This window comes from Electrophorus electricus, chromosome 13, assembly GCF_041902795.1.
Source record: "Electrophorus electricus isolate QZ-2024a chromosome 13, ASM4190279v1, whole genome shotgun sequence".
Classification (NCBI taxonomy): domain Eukaryota; kingdom Metazoa; phylum Chordata; class Actinopteri; order Gymnotiformes; family Gymnotidae; genus Electrophorus; species Electrophorus electricus.
In genome coordinates, this window is record NC_137509.1 from 6,732,501 (window position 1) to 6,755,000 (window position 22,500).

Sequence of the window (22,500 nt, forward strand, 5' to 3'; positions counted from 1 at the left end):
TTTTTAGCTGTGTAAGATTGTGCCCCAGTGGTTAACCCTAAAGCCTTAATAAACAGAGTGGTGCTAAAGCCTGGGGGCTCTCTGAGGAATGCCTCAACGCTAAAGCATACAGTCCTGGAGCCGGGGCTGGTTAATAATATGGGTGCAGCACACTGAGAACTTAAAGACTGAGAACTTGTAGTGTGAGACAGACAGACACACACACACACACACACACACACACACACACACACATGCACACACACACACACACACACGCACACACAGACACACACACACACACACGCGTGCGCGCTCACACACATGCACACACATGCACACACAGACACACACACACACACACACACACGCACACACACGCACACACATGCACACACAGACACACACACACACAGTACGGAGAGAGAGGTTCCAGGGCCATTCCAAACTGTCTGACAAATGTCTGGGTGCTGCTACTGCTGCTGTCTCCTAAATACAGCCCAGCGTCAGGGTGTGCCCTCGGAAACCAGTGCAATGCTGACGTCAGTGCAGTGTTGATGTGACATCAGCAAGATGCCTCAGAGCAGCCACATCTCATCACATGTGTGTGTGCGTCTGTGTGTGTGTCTGCTTGTATGTGTCTGTGTGCGTACATGTATGTGTGTGTCTGTGTATGCAGGTATATGTGTTTCTCTGTATAAGTGTGTGTGTGTGTGTGTGTGTGTGTGTGTGTGTGTGTGTGTGTGTGTGTTTGGGATGCTTGTAGGTCATAACCATGTTTCAAAAAGGCCCTTCATCACTCCAGTTCCATTGAGATCTTAATCTTTTCATATAGTTTGTGTCCCATTCATATGGTTTACTGTAAATACTCAACACAGTGCAGAGAACATGTTTTTTTTTTTAAATCTCTCTTCATTCTTTCCACTCCTGTGTCCAGAACAGCGATAAACTTTGCCTTATCGCTCCTGTCAAAAAAGTGCTCTATGTAGGGAAATATTTCCTGAATGGAGTCACTAAAATGCCCATGAATCCAATGATAGTTCTTGATCGATGGCTGGGTTGATGAGTCTAGCACACACTCGCAAGGTGTGCTGTCTCCATGGTGATGGCTCTGCCACATAACATCTATGAATTTGGTTTTCACGCCTCCAGAGTCTAAGACCTTTCCACTATGGGTGACATTTTTCCTGGACACACTTTGACGGCTGACTTGGGAGAAATAAAAATGTGCAGAAATCATGCCCTTATTCACTAAATCCATCTCTGTTTCTCATCTTCACTCCCCCCCCCCCCAGCCCACTGGATGTGTACCTGAATTGTCTGAAAACTGTGGCTCTTCCCAGTAGACGGGTGTCTCTCTGTCTGTGGCCTGGACCGTGGGTGGAGACCGACACCTGTCAATCAACGGAGGCTCCGTATCTGACGACAAAGAAATGCTGTTAGAATTCAGACTAAATAAGGCAACATGCCCTAAAATAAGAAGACCAACTAAAGGTAGTTCTGTCACACTGTGCATTCTGCACACAGGATGTCGTTCCTGAAGAACAATAGTGCGGGTGGCTTATTCCCAGACTCTGTAAAGAAGACGAAGAAGAACGTGACACACCGATGACGGTGACAGTGAAGGAGCAGTTGGCCTGGTTTCCAGCATGGTCAGTGGCTGTGTAGGTGATGAGCTCTGTACCGATGGGGAAAGGCTGGGTTGGGTTCAGAACAGGCATCACCTGGACAGACACCTGAAGAAGCAAATAGGACACACTCTGTCATAGGCAGTTCCAATAAAGGACCCATTACTCACAATTTTCAGATATTCAAATAAAGACAAGAAATGAAAAGACGAGCAAAGCTTACCTCCTCTCCGGAATTGTCACCCAGTATTGGTGCACCCAGCGTGATATTAGATGACCCCTGATGTTTGTCTGTTTCCATGATGATGTTCCCAGGGCATTCAATCCATGGAGGCTCTGCATCTGTGAGTGTTATGAAGAAAAACAGTGACATCATTTAAAAATGAAATGAACAAATGACCTGGGAGACGTGATGTCAGCAACCTGTTATCACTGCATGGGCAGCGTTATAACTTATTATATAAAACTTTACGTAAGACTTCAAAGACATGGTGCCCTGCCAACTGGTTCTGTTACTGATTAGTGATCTGAATGAGATTCAGACATGACATGCAGCATTACCTAATGCATAACTCAAATCCCCACACTCTGATCTCATACCACATCTGATCCGTATGTAGTTATACAGATCACGTATGACACGGCACCATCCAGTGGTTCTTGGTTCAGTCCTTTACAGGTACAAGTTGTTTTGGAGCTGCTCGTACATGAAGTGCCCCAGAGCCCATGTGTTTCATAACACTGACCTGGACTCACATGCTTACTGTTCACATAAAAACATTCATTAGCATGTGGATAAAAAAATTATTCTGGAACTTTTTTTTTTTTTTTTTTTTTACAAAGGACATACATAAGAGCACAATAACAACCAAAATTTACAGGCTTCCTCTTGTATGGATGTTGTGACCTCTTGTGACCTTCATTTTAGGATCTCATTACCTCTATATTACCTAAGAACAAACAGCACATAGCCATCGAAGAGTAAGCCATTGATTATGCAGTAATATGCAGTAATTGATTAGCATGTTTAGTCTGTGCTAAGGGAATGAAGTGGGAAGGGAAAAGTAGCTTGCTTGCTCCGTTTATTAGTCACTGGTACAGGCCCACAAGCATCAGAGGTTTAATCAAGCAGTCTGTGTTTTCTTCACAGGCCAAACAAATAGTTGTGGGTTAGAGTAATAGTCTTTATGAATCAGTCTGGCTGGCAGTCAGAACATGGGGCCAGTATTCCTGCACTAATTCTCAAATATATGCACAAGAGGAAATGAGAACACACAGACCCGTGACATGGCACACGCTGACAGACACTGATACATATGTGCATGCGCGCGCACACACACACACACACACACACACACACACACACAACCAAAGATACGCTGATGAAAGAGTCCCCTTTCCAGAAAGAAAGAAATGTGTGGCATACACATAGATAGACACACACACACACCCATTCCCACTACACACATACGCACCCTTTCACTGATATGCATACTCATGCACACTGCTTTCTTACCTGGGACATGAAGAGTCCCCCTTCCACTATGCCACTGCTCCAACAGATGAATGAGGACATAGAAAGGGCAACTCACTGATTAAAAGCAGAACTAACTGCTGCTCTTCCATAAGTTACAGCTTTAAAACGGCGACTCAGCTTCCAGACACTCTTCAACCAAGCACGCTGGTTAATGCTGGAATCTCTGAGGTTTTCACACATCATGTCTGGTGAGTTTAAACTAAAGCCTGATGAGTATTAAAGGGAAAGTTCAGTTGGGTGTCAACGCAGTAACAGCAGACCACCTGCTGCACCAAGCGTTCCATCTGCAGGCCTGACATGCACCATGCCACTACCACAAAGAGCAAGATCAAAGAGAGCACTATCAGCTAAGTGTGCACACAGGCACACGCACACAAGCAAACAGTACTTACCTGCACAGGTGGCTTTATGCAAATCGTTATTCCAGTCTCCAGAAGGCAAGCATCGCACCTCTGGATTACCCATGAGACGGTAGCCGTGACGACAGGATAATCGGCAGATGGCTCCACTCCGCACTGCTCTTTCTCCACAGACAGGTGGCATCAGGCGGACATGTTTAAAGGTTACGATTCGGGGACAGCGCACCTCTAAAGGAGAGCAACCAGGAGAGTGAGAGGGGAGAGAGAGAGAGAGAGACATACAGAGAGAGAGAGACATACAGAGAGAGAGAGATGGTCTTGAAGACAGACAAGATTACTCCACCCCAACTTCATTATATATATATATATATATATATATATATATATATATATATATATATATATATATATATATAATCATATATAATCAAAAATGCATAGACACAGTGCTTTGGCATAACCTATAAATGCTAAGCATTTGTAACATTGCCATGGCAAAAACATCTAAAATATCATGCTGAATATGATTAGCCACTTAACAGACTACAGCTGAAGAAATAGTTTCCATAACATTAAGTTGAGAGTGAGTGAGGGAGAGAGAAAAAGTATGTCCTCAGAAGGGAAATCTAAGTACAGCATTTTACCACATCACTATTACAGAAACATGGGGTTTCTGCATTCCTGGACACAGTGCTAGAACTGTCTCTCTCTCGCTTTCTCACATTCTCTCACACACACGCATACAGCCTTTCACCCAGAACAAACTCACTCCCTGGCTCAAGCTGTGCTGGCTTGGCCACGGCTTTAGTGGACAGACGGTGCAGTACCAGGAGACAGAAAACGACAGTGCAAACACGAAACACACAACTGAAATGCTGATATGCTAACACCGAAACCCTCCAGAGCTGTTGGTGCTCTTTGGTCAGACAGACAGAGGTCCAAAGATAGAAGAACAAACAATGGTAACCACAGTGCTGGCCACCAGCGGCGTAGCGACATCTGGAGTGGGACCAGGATGACGTGCACACAAACACATTCACTACCTCCATCAGAAAGTGAGAGAGAGAGTCATAGACAGAGGGAGTGAGAGAGATGGAAAGCGATAAAAAGCAGAGAGGTTTGGCTGGGTCAGCAGACGTCTAAAAGCTTAAACGGAGAGCAGTGAGTCATGAGCCAGCCACAGAGTTGCAGACAAGCCCTTACTCTCTGTGTGTGTGTGTGTGTGTGTGTGTGTGTGTGCTTGCGCATGTTGACTCCTTAAAGTAATATCTCTTCTTGAAGTAATGAAGTGGGCAGCTTTTTGTATTTGTTTAAGTGTATGTGTGTGTGTTTGTGTGTGTGTTTGTGTGTATGTGTGTGTGTGTGTGTGTGTGTGTGTGTGTGTGTGTGTGTGTGTGTGTGTGTGTGTGTGTGTGTATATATATATAGCTTTGATTACGGCACGCATTCGATGTAGCATCGTTTCCACAAGCTTCTGCAATGTCACAACATTTATTCATTTTTCCAAGATCTTGTATTTATGATGGTTTGGACCACTGTGCAAAGTCTTCTCCAGCACATCCCAAAGATTCTCAATGGGGTTCAGGTCTGGATTCTGTGGTGGCTAATCCATGTGTGAAAATGATATCTCATGCTGACTGAACCACTCTTTCACAATTTGAACCCGATGAATCCTGGCATTATCATCTTGGAATATGCCTGTGCCATCAGGGAAGAAAAAATCCATTGATGGAATAACCTGATCATTCAGTATATTCAGGTAGTCAGCTGACCTCATTCTTTGGGCACATAACATTGCTGAACCTAGACCTGATGAACTGCAGCAACCCCAGATCATAGCACTGCCCCCACAGGTTTGTACAGTAGGCACGAGGCATGATGGGTGCATCACTTCAGCCACCTCTCTTCTTCCCCTGATGCATCCATCACTTTGGAACAGGGTAAATCTGGACTCATCAGACCACATGACCTTCTTCCATTGCTCCAGAGTCCAATCTTTATGCTCCCTAGCAAATTGAAGCTGTTAGCCTTACTGACAAGTGGTTTTCTTAAGGCTACACAGCCATTTAGTCCCAATCCCTTGTATTCCTTTCACATTGTGTGTGTGTAAATGCTCGTACTTTCACTATTAAACATATCCCTGAGTTCTACTGTTATTTTTCTACGATTTGATTTCACCATTCAGTTACGTGATCGCAGATCGCCGATTTCCTTCCTCGAAGATGATGTTTCCCCACTGTCCTTCCACTTTTTAATAACGCGTTGGACAGTTCTTAACCCGATTTTAGTAGTTTCAGCAATCTCCTTAAATGTTTTCTCTGCTTGATTCATGCCCATAATTTGACCCTTCTGAAACAGATGGACATCTTTTTCACCACCACAGGATGTGTCTTTCGACATAGTTGTTTAACAAATGAGAAGCCACTCAATGCATCAGTTATGCTTAGATAACTTGTTGCCAGCTGAAACATAATCACCCATGCAGTATATACATAAGCAGTTAAATAAGACCCTCTGTATGATTTGTATTGTACTGTGTTGTGGTTAAACTGCAGCTTGTTTAAACATAAAGGTGAGTGAGGAGACACGTATGTCTGACAGAGAAAGAAGGACAGAAGGGGGTGAGAGAGAGTGCAACAAAAACATACAGACCCCTCCCCTTCCCACAAGCTCACTGAAATGTTCCTGCTTTTGCAAAGACATCTGGATATGATGCACTTTCATTCTGGATCCTGTTGTATAGTACAAGACCAACAGCTAAAATCCTGCCTCATCTTTACTCTTCAGTTGTATTTATCCCTCAGTTGTTCCATGGAATTGAATCAGCAGAGCTTGTCTTCTCCCTAAATTAAGAGCTTTTTCCAATTTGGTGATGCAAAGGATCCTCTGGCTACCTGACTATGTGACTCAGGATGCAGTATTGGTGAAGGCTAACACACACACACACACACACACACACACACACACACACACACACACACACACACACACACACACGCACGCACAGGTGTTAGCTTACCCACACACCGAGGTGGAGGGCTGCTCCACTGTGAGCTTGACAAGCAGGTGAGTTTGGCTTGGCCCTCTATCCTGTAGCCCTGCTGACAGTGCACTGCACACTCCAGCCTGTAGGGGGAGCCGCCTTCACTGCAATTCAGTTTGCCATGTGGTGGAGGCGAAAGTACTGGGCAGGAGCGCGCTGCAGAAAAAATGCACATGCACCATCAAACTCAAACAAACCACACAGAGGAGAGAGAACAATACAGGACTTCACTAAAGATAGACCGTGAGGGAGGGATATAGATACAAACAGAAAATGAGAGACAATGAGAAAATGAGAAAGCAGTAAAGGTAGCTAGTAAGAGTAAGGTTTGAAGATGTGTGAATTAATTATATCTCAGAATAATATTCTTGCATAGACTGAGCTTTTAGAACTAGTGGGAGACTGAGTTTATGGTTCTATATAGTATATGACACACACACACACACACACACACACACACACACACACACACACACACACACACACACACACACACACACACACACACAAATCCAGCAGTGAGAATCTGCTGGGGAAGGTGCTGTTATACAATATACTTTCTACAGTTGCTGAGATAAACGGGGAGCTACAAGCCTTCGTAAAACGTTCTCCGTCTGGGAGTGAGCAAGGATGAGAGAAGATCTGAGAGGAATCAGTAATCAGGTAGGTCAGTGGGTAGGCAGTGTAGTGGGCAGTGTGTTAAACTGCATGTCTCACCTGTGCAGATGGGCGGAGCTCCAGACCAGGTGCCATTTGCTTGACACAGTCTAATGCTGCTTCTCTGCAGCTCAAAGCCTGGCAAACAGCGTACACCACACGCTGAGTTATACTGGTTATTACACACACTCTGGATGAAGAAGCCATGCTCTGGAGGAGAGAGAACTGAACACACCACCGCTACAGAGTGAGTGAGAGAGCGAGAGAGCAAGAGAATTAGAGAAACAGGGAGACAGAGATAATCCAGAGAGAGTCAGGGAGAGACAGTGAGAAACAGAAAGATGAACAATCAGGATTAAATACATGAATTACAAATATGCAAATACATGAAAATTACTGATATATACACAGACACTATGTATAATAACTCCACAGTAAATACACATAAATAAAAAGTTTTAAAGGAGTCCGTTTACGTACCCCTGAAAGAAATCATTAAAGCAATTTTTAAAAAACATCCCAACCAATAAAGAATCAGCACTTCACCACCCACAAAGTGTGTACCTTGACAGGTGTGGTTGTGCAGTCTGTAGCCATCCTTACACACACAGTCAGATAGGGCAGTGCTGCCGGGTCTGGAGGTGTGCTGGGGGTCAGGGCAGGACTGACATGTCCCCACACCGCCCGGCACTGCCTCAGGCTTGTATGTACCCGATGGGCATGCTGGGGAGAGGGTAGAAGAGAGAGAGAGAGAGAGAGAATTAGAAGATCATCCATGATACTCTAAAACAATGTATTTCCATAAGTTATGAGAACAAAATCCAAGAGCACTGGAACTGTTGACATTATTTCAGTAATGCCACTGCTGCTATTATTTCAGTATCCTAAATTCCAGTACGTTAAAAACTAAAAAAAATCAAACAAAGGAGATGAAAAAACTGCTAAAGATGTTACAGTGACAATGAGTGAGCTATACATCTGAGACAGGAAGGCTGTTAAAAAGGGGGACAGAAAGGCCAGATGAATGGGTGGGACAGGAATGAACATTTGTAAGATGATAATCTGAGGTCATGATTGTGATGCAATACTATAGTAAACTTTAATGTGTCTAACATAAGTCAATCTGTATCATTTGGAAACAGCAGCTAAATCCCCAACATTTTCAAGGTTTACTGAAGATTTGCATTGCTGAAGGTTTGTTTAGTAGGAATCACTGCATAAATGACCAAGAGTTTACCCTCTTTTGTAAAATTCCCTTAATTTCTGTTCATCTGTGAAAATATCAAAGACATTTTTCATAAATGCATATAAAAAACCCAGACAGTCATTATCAATGGTCTCACTGTACCATATGTCGAGACATGGTAATCCAGTCAAAGTGCAGGAAACATTGGCTGGACCAAATGACTTGGACTAAAGATCCATTCAGTGCAGGATGAAACTAAGTGCTCATATGGAGCGCCTAGTTGTTTATTTCCAGCATCATTTCCAAATGCAAAGTTCTCCCATCGCTTACTCTCCTTCTTGTTCTTTCTATGATGAAGCGCGGAGGTAATGCATCTCTGTGCCAACATGCTCTCTCCCCACATAAACAGTGGAAGAGTCATACCCACCCACTCTTCCATCAAGTTAGCTGCCACTTTGCCAGCTCCAAACAAACTCACAGCAAACAGATTCCAATCATTTCTGGATCTCACTGATTGTATTGCAACTGGTTGAGCAGAAAGGTCACTCAGACAATCTTGGTCTTGTTCCTGGGGTTACGTAAGGTGCTTGTGAAGCTGAATGTAAACGTCGTCCCCTCAGCCTCCCCCCTCTGTTTCAGTTTAAGGGGTCTACAGGAAAGCTACTTATTTTTAATGTGAATAATATTTCACTGGTTATGAAACAAAGGAAACAGTGTGTCAGGTTGAGTTTTGATGGTTGGATGCTGGTTTTAAAAGGCTGGCAGTCAGCAGTGGGTACTGACCAAGGAAGGAGAGAGAGAGAGAGACAGAGAGAAAGAATGAGAGGGAGAGAGAGAGAGAGAGAGAGAGAGAGAGAGAGAGAGAGAGAGAGAGAGAGAGAGAGAGATGGACAGCACAAAGGGGCAAAGAAAGACAGAGAAAGATAGATGATTGGGAGCTGCCTATTCTACAAGGAAAGAGAGACAGACAGATGAGAAAGAAGTGCATGAGTGACAGACAGACAGTCAGCCAGAAGAAGAGACAAACAATGAAAAAAAAGGCATGTGAGTGAAAAACAGACAGATGGAGGCAGGGTGGGATGGGAAGGATGGAGTGCTGACAGAGTGAGAGACAGCGAGATGCATGACGAATGACTCCATAAAAAGGCAAAAGATAAAAATTAAATGTAAAAAACAATTAAAAAGAATGGAGAACATAGTGTCTCTTTATGACAACTTCATTGAGAAACTATATGAAAAACATTAGAGTGAGATACATTTTATGCTGCAGAGATTTAGGAGACTCCCCACATCCATGAACATTGTAAATTTAGACCTTTATATACAGAGGAAAGCCCTGCTAGGAAAAAAAGAAGATTTGCATTTGCAGACGGACCTGGTCATAAAAAACAGCCAAAACATTCAGGACAAATGCAAAGGCATGCGAGAGTGATTATAAAACTGAATACATGAACAAGATGCTAAATATATGTCCTTACTGAGAACTCCATATCTCATCTGTCCTTAGGCTACTCTAGCCTTTTAGACATAGCAAATTTTATGCTGGAACTGCTGGATAGAGAAACCTGAAGTAATGACACACTTAGCTACCAATGTTAGAAAAGGCTCTCCATTACTAAAGATCAGTGTTACTGTAATTCCTAAACATTTCAGGTCAGAAAACATGAATCTCCATTTTGGTCTTGATCTAAGAGTAGTTGCATGTTTCGTTTGTATGGATATGATAATGACTCTAGAAGAGAATGCAAGTCACAGATCAGTCTTTTACAGTATCAGTAGTGTTAACAATCATTTAAATCACTGCCGGCCAGCAGCTGGTTACATAAGTAATGAACTTCAAATCTGCTTTTACTCCTTTTATCCACAACTGAATGAGAAACAATGAGCGTACTGAACCGGGGCAGTCACGGGACTAAAATACACCCATTTCTGGCCCACAGTGGAAACAGAGCAGTACAAACTAGTGCTGCAGTGGCCTCTAAGTGAACGTTCAGGGGCTTTATTCAGTTGGAAAACTCCAATGACTGTTTTAAAAGCTGAGCCCTACTAGAAGGCCTGTACTTCATGAAGGGGGCAATGTTTTTTCTGACATGCCTTTACATGCTCGTGGTACAGTCCCCTTATGACCTGCGAGAATGCTTTAGTCCATCTTCTCCCAGATGTCCTTGGTTTTACGCAACCTTATGGCATGACTTCACAGTGCCGCCACACTTCATTACACACATACGAGGCCAGAACAAGGCATCTCCCCTTGGCCTCCCTCTGGCCCTGCTCACAGGCGTCCTGGCCAGGGAGCACTAATTATGACCGTCCTTGCACGGCTCCAACCACGGTCAGGACCCAGACATGATATGAAAATGGTGGGAACATGCAGAGTGGAGCCCAGAGCACAGATTCACGAGTGCGCTAGCCAGTGCACACGGACAGACGTACTTGCGCACACAAGCTTACAACAGAAAAATCACAGGCTTTTCTCTTTACACACACACACACACACACTATACAATGTTCCATAGCAAGGATGGGCTATAACAGCAGACAACCAGTTTGAGTGCCATTGCAGCCTAAGGGAAACAGAAAGGGAAGACTCCAGTGACACAAAGAGTAGAAAATCCTCAGTTGGATCATTGAGAAGCAGAAGAACATTATCTCATCAGATGAATCCAGATTTCTGTTGCATCATGTGAATTCAGAATTTGGTGCAAGCAGTAGGAGGCGATAAGCCCTTCCTGTCAGGTGTCAACAGTTCAGGCTGGTGGAGGTGGAGTAATGGTGTGGGGAATGTTTTCATGGCACACCCTGGCTCCTCAGGTACCTGTGGCCGACCAAGTTCATCCCTTCATGGCAGCTGTATACCCTATTGCAGAAGGATACTTTCAGCAGGACAATGCGCCATGCCATAAGGGTCATATAGCCATGGACTGGTTCCAGGAACATGACAGTGAGTTTCCCTGACCTTCACAGTCCCCAGATCATACTCCTATAGAGCATCTCTGAGACCAGGTAGAAGATGCTGTTCAGAACACCTAATTTACAGCATCTGTGAGAAGCAATCCTGTTTGCATGAGCCAAGATTCCTGTGGAATGATTTCAACGACTAGTAGAATCTATAGCACAACAAATTCCTGTGGTTCTCAAGGCCAAAGGAGTTCCAACACACTACTGTCTGTCATGTTTTTCATTGAAAGACTAAAATATAGCACTTGCATAAGTATTCAGGCTTTTTGATGTCACTCGCTGTTCAGTCCAGTGCATCCTTCTTTTATGGATAATATTGAAAATGCAGCTTAATTGGAGCCTACTAGTGCATAATTTAATTCATTGGACATAATTAGATAAGGCCCTTACCTGTCTATAATATCTCACAGTTGATAGTATATGTCACAGGGAAAATAAAGTCATGAAGTCGAGAGACTTGTCCACAGACCTGTTAGATGGGACTGTGTCAACACCTAGATCTCAGAAGGGATACAAGAAAATTTTTGCAGCATTGAAACTGCTCAAGAACATGGTAGCCTCCATTAATCTCAAATGGAAAAGGTTTGGGACCAACAAAAGTCTTCCTTTCTCTGGCTGCCCAGCCAAATTCAGAAATTGGGGATGGGAGTTCTTGGTCAAATAGGTAAACAAGAACCCAGTGGTCACTATGACTGACATCCAGAGTTCCTTTGTGAGCTTAACCTTACAGAAAGACATCAGTGCAGCAATCCACTAATATGGTCTATATGGTATATTGGCCAGACAGACACCATTCTTCACTAAAGGGCAAACTGGAGCCTGCTTGAAGTTTGCCATTAGGTGCCTGTACAACTCTCAGATCATGAGCAACATCATTTAGTCTGATGAAATGACAATTTAACTATTTGGACACAATACCCAGTGTGTTTGGAAGAAACCAGACACGGAGCATCACCTCATTAATACTATTACTACAGTCTATAGCTATTACCACAGTCTATTCATATTACTACAGTCAAACATGATGGTGACAGCTTCATGCTGTGGGGTTGTTTTTCTGCGACACAAATGTGGAGACAATTTAAGAAAGAGGGGAGCTGAAGGCAGAAGTATATCGAGCAATCCTGGATTTTAAAAAATCTTTCCAGAGTTCCCAAGATCTCAGGCTGGGGTGAAGGTTTATATTTCAGCAAGACAATGACCCAAATCATACAATCAAGAAAACACAGGAGTAGCTTCAGTAAAACTCTGTGAAAGTCCTGGAAAGGCCAAGCCAAAGTCTGGAGCCGAACCCATTAGAGCAACTCTGGAGAGTCCTGAAAATGCCTGTGCACTGATGCTCCCCAGCCAACCTGTCTGAGCTTGAATGATTCTGCCAAGAGGAATGGGACAAACTTCCAACAGAAAGAAGAATGGGACAAACTTCCAGCAGAAAGGTGTGGCAAGCAGAAAACTGCACAGGAACGGAGATAGTGGTAACACTGCAGATTTAAGCAACAATGGGGACAAAATACAAACTATTCCCATGGTGTAAACAGGAATGGAGATAAACTTTATGTCATTCCCATGGGAATGAAGTAATGCTTAAAGACAGTTGTGACTGGCTGTAAGGTGTGTCAATCATTTTTGCAAATCTTACACCATCTGTTAACCTCATAAAACCCACTCTAAGGCAGATGATTAGACAGTTATTCTTCAAAAAAGTGACCGATTACATTTTCAACAAATGAATAATGCAGAAAGCTATGTATGAAAACACTATGCACTAATCAAAGTGGAAGGACAACGTGTCTGGCAGTCAGCATTACATTTTAGTTTGCCAAAGTTTAGGTTGACTATGGCAGTCTAGTGGTGCCTTCTATCATCGGCTGAATCAGTTTTGGGTGTTAGCTGCACACATTTCGCATAGTTTACATACCTTGAGGCTTGGGTGCAGCTTTGAACTAGTTTTGATGTTTAAAAAAAAGTTTTTAAAAAATGTCTATTTGCTAAAATAGTTAGAAACTTCAAATTCATCTCTTGCTCAAGACCAAATCTGGCAAACAGAAAAAATGTATAAGGATTACTATTTACATTTTTGCCATACTATGGATTATATTTGTATCCTGCATTATTATATATTATATTTGTATACAACAACATACAGTACATTATTTTTCTAATGGTTAGAAAACCTCCTCAAATGAAAAAAAAAATGTATATGATGAAAAACAACACATTTAAACAGCAGAGAACACTGTTGAGGCACATGGGCATGTTGTGGGGACAGGTATGATGTCATTTTAATGCCAAAACCTGAGGGTGCAAATACATGAGAAAAATGTAGACATGCACATTTTAAGATTTTGAGTGTGTAAATATCCTGTTCTCAATTGTAAATGTGAAACATGCAAGCACAAAAAGAAAGAAAGTATTTCTGGTGAATTTATCATAATGTCATGCTCAATCTATCATTTTCCATTCTCAAATGTTTTGTCTCCTTCAAAATTTGATCAATGTGTTTTGACATGGGGGTGGTTTTGACAGTTTGGAAGCAGGCTCAAGGGTGTTTCTCTCAGTGAATGCTATTGGCTGATGGCAAGTTTATAGTTTTTGTTAGCAAATGCTACTGGCTGATGGCACGTTTGTAGTTTCTGTTAGCAAATACTATTGGCTGATGGCACGTTTGTAGTTTCTGTTAGCGAATACTATTGGCTGATGGCACGTTTATAATACTTCACCTTGTGTTTTTGCACCTCTTTCGAATGCAGGGAGGGGAGGGCATGTTGCTAGGTAACGCAGGTATGGGGTGGGGATAGTGTTTAAGCATGTGGGCATGAGGTGGTTATGCTCTTAGGTATATCAGGGATTGGTGGAGAATAGGAAATAGAACTTCAATCTCATTCCCACAAAGACCCGAGGAACTGTTTCACTCTGACAGCATTAGATCTCATAAATCGGGGTGATCTATGTGCTTGAGCATGTGCTGCTGCCAATGCCACATGACTATTTTTTCTATCTATTAGATGACATGTGTACTCTCAGTTAGGAGTTCATAAATTACTGTAGAACCTCGCCGAATCAATAAGAGGTTTTCAAAATATTTTATTTTCAAAAATGCCTGCCCTGAAATGATGCTGTATGTGAACCTACAGAGGTCCTGAGTACTAGGAAAGGATGAGAAGAGAGCTAAATATGACTAAAAGCATGTGGATAAACTGTGGATAAAGGCTAAATCTAGAATTTAATCATAGCACTGGGGCTCTCAGAACTCCACCGAACCTCTCCACATTCTTTTTACATTAAAGAAGGAAGAAACACCATTTTGTTGTGCTTTCTAAGTGAAAGTTAGGAGATGCAATCAACTTTCCATGAGCCACACACACGGATGGGCAGGACAGAAGCAGAACAGAAACACAAAATAAAGTACTCAAGGCAACTATAACTAGCCAAAATCTAAAACCTCTTATATGGTAAATGTTTTTACCGTTTTGGTTATGATTTGGCTTTATTTTCTGATGGTGACTCCACCATTCACACACAGGTATATACCACTTCTTGTTCTGGTCATTACAGTCATGTGCACAGCTGAAATTTACTTAAGGTTTATTTATTTAAGGTTCAGGTGAGCCTGAGCTCAAACATAGCATGAAAGACTGCTACACAGCACAAGTAGAGACCAAGTCAGTGAGCACTCTTAAATTACAAAGCGCATGGCAAAAAAACCCCACACATGTTATTTTGCCTATCGCAGGTAATCATTTTCCATGACATCATAATGGAGAAGTCAGTGAGCTAAAGCCACAGTGCTGCTATTTTGTTCCGTATCCATGCAGCCATAACTAAGAACAACACAATCCCTAACTGCTTAATTACACACTCCATGTTGCCCTGCATTCTCTAAATTTGCTCTGAACTTCACAAGAATGACCCACAGTATGTATTCACACACACACACGCATCCACACCCTCACAGACATGCACATACACACTGGCACCATATGGAGAAAGAAAAATGAGCTCAACCTCAAGAGTTCAAGAAAGGGAGGAGAAGAAAGTGTGGAAAAGGAAGAACAAAATAACATGCAGAACATGATGACAACTTTGTGACCTCACTAAACTATGTAAATCCATCAGAGAGTGGAGCCTTCAGACCCTTCTAGCATGACATCTGTTACCGTCCAGGCAGACATTGAGCGAAGGGGAAATTAACTACAGGGGCTGGAAATCAGTCTGTCTGGAGTGTGTTCGACAGCTGACAGGAGCATAGTTGTGAGGTCATGGCCCCAGCAGGGCAGAGCAACCAGAAACCTTTTAAAGTGGCTGTGTGTGTTCATGCGGATAGAAATCACTTTAGACACCCCTTCAAAGTACATAAATAAGCGTTATCAGTCTATAAAATGTAACCAACAATCTAAATGCTGGAGACAAGCACAACTAGCCTAACAGCCATTTGAGCAACGTTACCCTCACCAGAAGGATGGCATTTTTGTTTTAAGATTTTTAGTAGGGTGTGTGTGTTTATGGGTGTGCGTGAGTGTGTGGGTGTGTGGCCGTGTGTGTCTGTGCACGTGTGTCTGTGTGTATGTTGGTGGGGAATTTGAGGTTTAGTCATGATGACCCTCATTTGTCAGGAATGATGGGGGGCCCTGACACAGATAAGTGAAAGAGGGAGCAGAGGTCAGGGGCCCATGGCTCCCATCACCACTACTGACAGAGAAAAGGAAAGAAAGCTTGTGTGTGAGAGAGCGAGAGAGAGAGAGAGAGAGAGAGAGAGAGAGAGAGAGAGAGAGAGAGAGATAAGAACAGGAAAGAAGTGTGTGCTGTCACTGTTCTCGCGCCTTTGTCCACTGCGATCCCTGGGTCACACTCAGGGAGGGAATATGAGTTTCATGAGGACTGTTTTTCTGGTGGAAGGGTTATTTTACACAGCCCATATACAGTAAATCTTCCTTTTATGAGGAACAAACACTGACAACAAGATGCTTCTGTGCGTGCTGAGAAAGGGACAAAAGGAAGGAGAGACATGTTTGTGTGAATTGAGGTTTGTGAAATTCGGTCTGGTGCTCCTGGCTGCCCTAATTACTGGATCACTGTCACAAACACTTTTACACAGTCACACAAACTGTAGTTTAAGCATAGTAATAGACACACACTAAGCCATTTAACATGTCAATTTACGGTTGCGCACGCATGTCTCTCGTAAGCACTGCTGCGCTATTTATGACCCTAAGTAACAGTCACTTTACAAGATTACACAGTTTCAAACCCTTGCTCCTTATTCTGTAGCTTTTAATTAGTACACTTTATGAGAATGTGGCTAACTCTGGAATCCCCTTTGCATGTGTCTTTGAGAACAGTAAGGAAAGGAACCTTCCAAAGGTAGCCCATAGCAGGGCCAATCTCGGATTTGGGATCCTTGTCCCAGGGCCACACTCTGTGCAATATTGTCCCAGGTGATCTCAGACCAAAAAATAAATCAAAAATAGAAGAAGCTCTCAGATCCCCATTAAACAGTAACTTTTACCAGAAGCACCAGAAAAGCCCATTTGAAAAACTCCACCTGGCTGTCTTCCTGTGCAAATGACAGTGGAAAGATACATATCTTTAAGTTGAATGTGTTCCATTTAAAAAAATGAGGAGATGTCTGTGGACCCTGAGCCAGAGCCCTCAGAGGACCAGAGGCGTGTACCCTGCGTGAGCGCAGCAGCCAGCCACCGAGCACTTAGCCCACTCAGCCGCCGCCATCTGGAACAGGAACTCTTTCCTATGTGGGCAGTCTACCACTGTAGCAGAGGTTACATTTCCTGGTCTTGCAGAGAAAAGTTTCCCATTCCAGTTTCAAAGGCTGGGATGTGCAGTCTCCACATAAACCTGAAGATCTATGTGGCCACTAAAAACTCAAAAAAGTGGAACACATTTACAGCAACTGTGCTGAATTCTGTCAGGAAATTAATATAACTTCACATAATCTGTTTTTGTTATATTCAGAATAATGAATGATCATGCTGATGTGGACAGAAATGGCAGTGTACAAAGCTGTCTTCTATCCAGAAAGAATATCTTGGAAAAAGCCACCCATTACAGCATGGAAAAAATCCTTCAACCAAGATAGATATGTCATAAACAAACCTATAATCTTTTGGCAAGATCATAAGCTGATAAATATGTCAACGTCTGGATGCAGGAAGGATTTATGACTCATTATGTTCAAAATTTAACATGAAACCATTCATTTTGTGCTTCATCAGACACATAGCATTTGGAAGGATAAAGCTCTCGAATGAAGATTATTCCAGATTATTCTCTGGATTTGGAGGCCCAGACTGGCTCCTCTTAGCCTCACAGTCAAGATCCAAATACACAATATAAAACTCATACCTACCGCAAATAACCCGGGGATGGGACCAGTTCACTTTAGGGCTAGTGAGAGGAGGGTAAAGCAGGTGAGAAAGAAACGGGGAGAGTGAGTGACAGATTGAAAGAGGGAACAGTGAGGAAAAGATGAGTCCTATAAATAATAAACAAAAAGGAGAGAGATGGGGAGGGAGGCAAGATGAGGGACAGAAGACCCCTAAAACTCTCATCCCAGTGTAGCAAACCTTATATGGTGTGCTCTGTTATTTGAAGAATTAAAGATAGAAAGAAATAATGAGAAAGAGACAGACAGAAGTTCCCTAATATTGTGAAAAGATGATTCACTTAAAAAACCATTATGTAACTCCCTGGAAACAAGATAGAAATTTATAAATACACTGACTTTGCTAACTGCTGCTAAAGTGATTACTGGCATAGGTGTGACTTTGTAAGACAGAGTCTAACTGTAATATCAGAGATCAAGAGGTCTGTCTGTACTGGGCCTTCCTTTATGAAGCTGTGTAAACTAATGACCATGACCATGGTGCACACGTACAGAGTGGAATAATTGGTACTATTATTCCAGTGTGAGACATGTGTTCTTAGGAAGTGCATCTGTAGTTTCTTTATTCTGAGTTCTGGCACACAGCAGGCCATGGACTGTAGAATTGATTTGGAGCCCCCTGCATGGGGCAGGAAACAATCGAGAAATGGAGAAAACACAGGGTAGGGGGTCGTTACAAGTACAGGAGGTTGAACCCCCCCATTTGCAACATTTCTGCCTCCCCTCTGCAGACGGCTAACATTCTCCGGATTCCTCCTGCCGGTTGTCCTCTATGTCCTTCTGCTGGATTTATGAGTATGTTGGGGTTTGTTTGCAGAATCCAAGCCATTCAATTTGAAGTAAATATTTACAGTTCACACTATGAGGAAATGAAGGTGCAGCCCTTCGTGACCCCTGACTCTGGACACTGAACCTACAATCACAGCTGCCACGCGTCACCGTGACGGTATCCTTAGTTAAGGGAGAAAATACACGCTGGAAGATGAAGAGTGAATGTAGTTCTGTTTAAACATGCTTCCTGCAATTGATTAATATCTCACGTCAAAGACATAACTCGAGGCTTTATATGCCATCATTCTTTTTCTTCACCTCCCTTTATTTCTTTAACTTCTAACCCTTTGACTCTCTCTGCTGATTCCCATTCTCACTGTTATTAAAGCATCAAGAATTAAATCAATAGAAATATCTTAATGAGTAACAGAGCCGAGTGACTTCTGCTGTCTGACTGCTAGCAGCTTTAGTGGCTGATGGAGCCTAAGGCCAGTTCAGGTCTACACTCTGGTTCTTACGTACAACACATTAAGTGCACTCTGAAGGCCATTCCTTGTTTTGGAGAATCACTTTTGATAAAGAATTCAGGCTTGGCTTAGCCCTTAGGTCTGATTTTATCTATAACACAAAAATCTGAACATGAGCACACAAGGGAGGTATGAGTTTGAATTTAAGGAGGTTCCTTCCTATCCTTCAAATCTGACCTGGAATCAGTTTTTAAAACCCTCTACTGAGGTCCTTAACAAATAGAATAGTAGCCTTTATATCAGTCTTTTGTCTTGTCACCATGCGTTTATTGTCTTATAATTAGTACTCACAGAGGACTGAGTACATCCAAAACCAGAATCAGCTATTTCAACCCTCACTCACCATACAGACTTCAACAGATATCAGTGTACATGTCTCAGAACAGGTCCTACTTCAGTAAATCAAATCTCAGACAGTATAGAGACACAGGAAGTCCTGGTCTCCACTGGGCTTTTCCAGCATCTTCCACACTCAGAGGCCCCCTTCCATCTGCCTTTTGTCACAAACTAAAACATTCTGCTATTAACTGAACAGTGAGACACCATTTCTTCATGAGGCAACATCTGACTATAATTTATGGCGTTTCATAGCATCTCAAACTAAAACCACAACAAGCACATGCACAAGGCATGGAATGAGAGGAGAAAGAATCTGAGTGGAGGAGATGGAAAGAGAAAGAGAATACAACCACAATTACCACCAACTTGAAAATGACATGGCATGATTATCACCTGATCAAGCTCATTTGCTTTCTCCACTAGCTTGTCTGTGCTGTGGAACAGCCACAGTGCCAGACTGTGGAACAGCCACAGTGCCAGACTGTGGAACAGCCACAGTGCCAGACTGTGGAACAGCCACAGTGCCAGACTTGCCATCTCCCTGTCTCCTTTCCATACTCAACATGGAACATTCCCTGGGGCCTCCCCAGACATGTGATCATCTTTGTCCAGGTTACAGCACGTCGGCCCGTGGAAGTCTGCAGATAATACCGAGTCAGCCTGTTATGGCCATTAGAGCTGGAGTGTATGAGCAAGAAGGAACACGGTTTAGTTTGGCCTTAAAGGATTGCGGAAAATGCAAAAGAAAGTAATCACCACAAAAGAAGGGAGTAAATATGGCTTTTATAAATCTTAGCAATTACTGTAAAAACACTATGTGGGAGACTTATGTGAATACACACACTGATTAACCAAACTATTTTGCATTATCTTTAATTCATTAGTTGTGAGATATTTTGTAGATAGTGTGTTTAATGAAAATACCGACATAATGACCGTTAGCACATTAGTGTCTCCGTTTCGAGTGAGTAAAGAACTGAGAAGGAAAGTGAGAACTTGAGTGTGAACAGAAATAGAGCACTACAGAAACAGTAAGAAGTGAGAAGGAAAGTGAGAACTTGAGTGTGAACAGAAATAGAGCACTACAGAAATAGTAAGAAGTGAGAAGGAAAGTGAGAACTTGAGTGTGAACAGAAATAGAGCACTACAGAAACAGTAAGAAGTGAGAAGGAAAGTGAGAACTTGAGTGTGAACAGAAATAGAGCACTACAGAAACAGTAAGAAGTGAGAAGGAAAGTGAGAACTTGGGTGTGAACAGAAATAGAGCACTACAGAAACAGTAAGAAGTGAGAAGGAAAGTGAGAACTTGAGTGTGAACAGAAATAGAGCACTACAGAAACAGTAAGAAGTGAGAAGGAAAGTGAGAACTTGAGTGTGAACAGAAATAGAGCACTACAGAAACAGTAAGAAGTGAGAAGGAAAGTGAGAACTTGAGTGTGAACAGAAATAGAGCACTACAGAAACAGTAAGAAGTGAGAAGGAAAGTGAGAACTTGAGTGTGAACAGAAATAGAGCACTACAGAAACAGTAAGAAGTGAGAAGGAAAGTGAGAACTTGAGTGTGAACAGAAATAGAGCACTACAGAAACAGTAAGGGAGAGAGAGGGAAAGAAAGAGAACCCTATGGTATAAAGTCAAATGCAATATGAAAGAAATATTTAAACAAAGATGCAAAAACAAAAACAAGCCTCCATCATCCAGTATCACTCAGGTGACAGACTCTGCTTTGTATGCAGTGTGCCCAGCCTTACTCAGGCTGCTCTCTGGCTTTACAATAGGTTCTGTGTGCATTTATGCTCATTTTCTCATAGCGATTTAATTTTACTGCACTAATTGTTTATTTCTCTGACCACATTGTGAGTTTATTCTTGGCTCAGTATGTTTGTCATTTCTCTGGCAAGACTGTGAAGAAGCAAACTGCCCATTACCACAAACAAGAAGCGAAAATCCAACACCTTTAGCAAAAACATTCCAGAATCATAGTTCAGGTACTCTCAGTAAACAAGGGACCTGCTTAGAGGATTAAATCCTGATGTTTAGGAAAAAAACACTAGAATAAATAAATGGTGAGCATGATGTTGAGTAAGAGTGGCCATTTCTTACTTGAGTTGTAATTGTACTACCAATATGCTAACTTTTTTTGGGGGGGGGTTGGTTGTCAACTGTTGGTGGTGTGGTACCTGTTGGACTCTTGTAGATTTACCTGTGCACTCGTGCTGAAGTCCCTTGCCATAATGCCCTTTCTCACACACGCAGTCGTACTGGCCTGTGTGTGTGCCACACTTACAGCTGGCCATGAGGTCACAGCAGTCCCTCCCCTCCGCACACAGAGAGGAGCAGTGAGACATGTCCTCTTGGATGTAAGTGCCTGTGGGCAAGTCTGAGGGAGAGGGAGAGAGAGACAGAGAGAAAGAGAGAGTGAGAAAAGAAATGAGAGAGAGATGGAGAGAGCAAAAAAGTGAATGGACTTGAGAACACTTGAATTTGAACTGGCGGAAGACATGAAACACTTAACCTCCACTCCCTGTCCATCAAGCACAACTGAGACACAAGTGTGTGTGTGTGTGTGTGTGTGTGTGTGTGTGTGTGTGTGTGTGTGTGTGTGTATGTGTGTGTGTGTGTGTGTGTGTATGTGTGTGTGAACAGTAAAACCCAAAGTGCTGGCAGGAGCATCTTGTCTCTCTAAACGCAAAGCAAACAAAAGGCGATTGGACTCCAGATGTTAACACACACACCCCAGCCAAACGCTCCTGGCAGAGCCTGCACAGGTCTCGAGATGAATGATCACGTTGGAAACGAGATCTTGTAACGTGTGTGGACCCTCTTGGACCCTTTTGGATGCTCTTTCCTTATGATGAACATTGACTCAGGTCCTTCCTGGCTGTGTGTTTTATCTCAATTGGTTCTACTTGGATGATCTATATGTCACTTTCTTTTTGAGGGATTGTGTTAATTTGGCTTGACTGCCTACTATGCTCAGACCAGCTTGAGAAATTATTGTCCCACAAATCAAAGACAAGAGCATTTAGGAACCAAAAACATGATTCATTCTAGCAGGCTTTCTGTTATACTTGGTTACTATTGATAAAAAACAGAGACAAGTTTTCTGCATTTTTC

General features: G+C 42.6%; 1 protein-coding gene across 8 annotated transcripts in view; it reads right to left on the reverse strand.

The window, feature by feature from the left end:
• Nucleotides 1–22,500, reverse strand: part of svep1 (sushi, von Willebrand factor type A, EGF and pentraxin domain containing 1) — a 71,505-nt gene that overhangs the window by 31,568 nt on the left and 17,437 nt on the right. For 5 of the 8 annotated variants that reach the window (XM_035519958.2, XM_035519956.2, XM_035519957.2 and 2 more), the window contains exons 3-10: nt 21,587–21,763; nt 7,768–7,926; nt 7,264–7,443; nt 6,523–6,702; nt 3,537–3,731; nt 1,831–1,949; nt 1,586–1,715; nt 1,291–1,398 (exon numbers count right to left, since the gene is read on the reverse strand). In XM_035519958.2, coding sequence (XP_035375851.1) covers nt 1,291–1,398; nt 1,586–1,715; nt 1,831–1,949; nt 3,537–3,731; nt 6,523–6,702; nt 7,264–7,443; nt 7,768–7,926; nt 21,587–21,763 — 1,248 coding nt within the window. Of the gene's footprint in view, nt 1–1,290; nt 1,399–1,585; nt 1,716–1,830; nt 1,950–2,168; nt 3,503–3,536; nt 3,732–6,522; nt 6,703–7,263; nt 7,444–7,767; nt 7,927–21,586; nt 21,764–22,500 lie in introns of those variants that run through there. The other 3 variants (XM_081725375.1, XM_081725376.1, XM_035519959.2) reach the window with 3 other exon arrangements.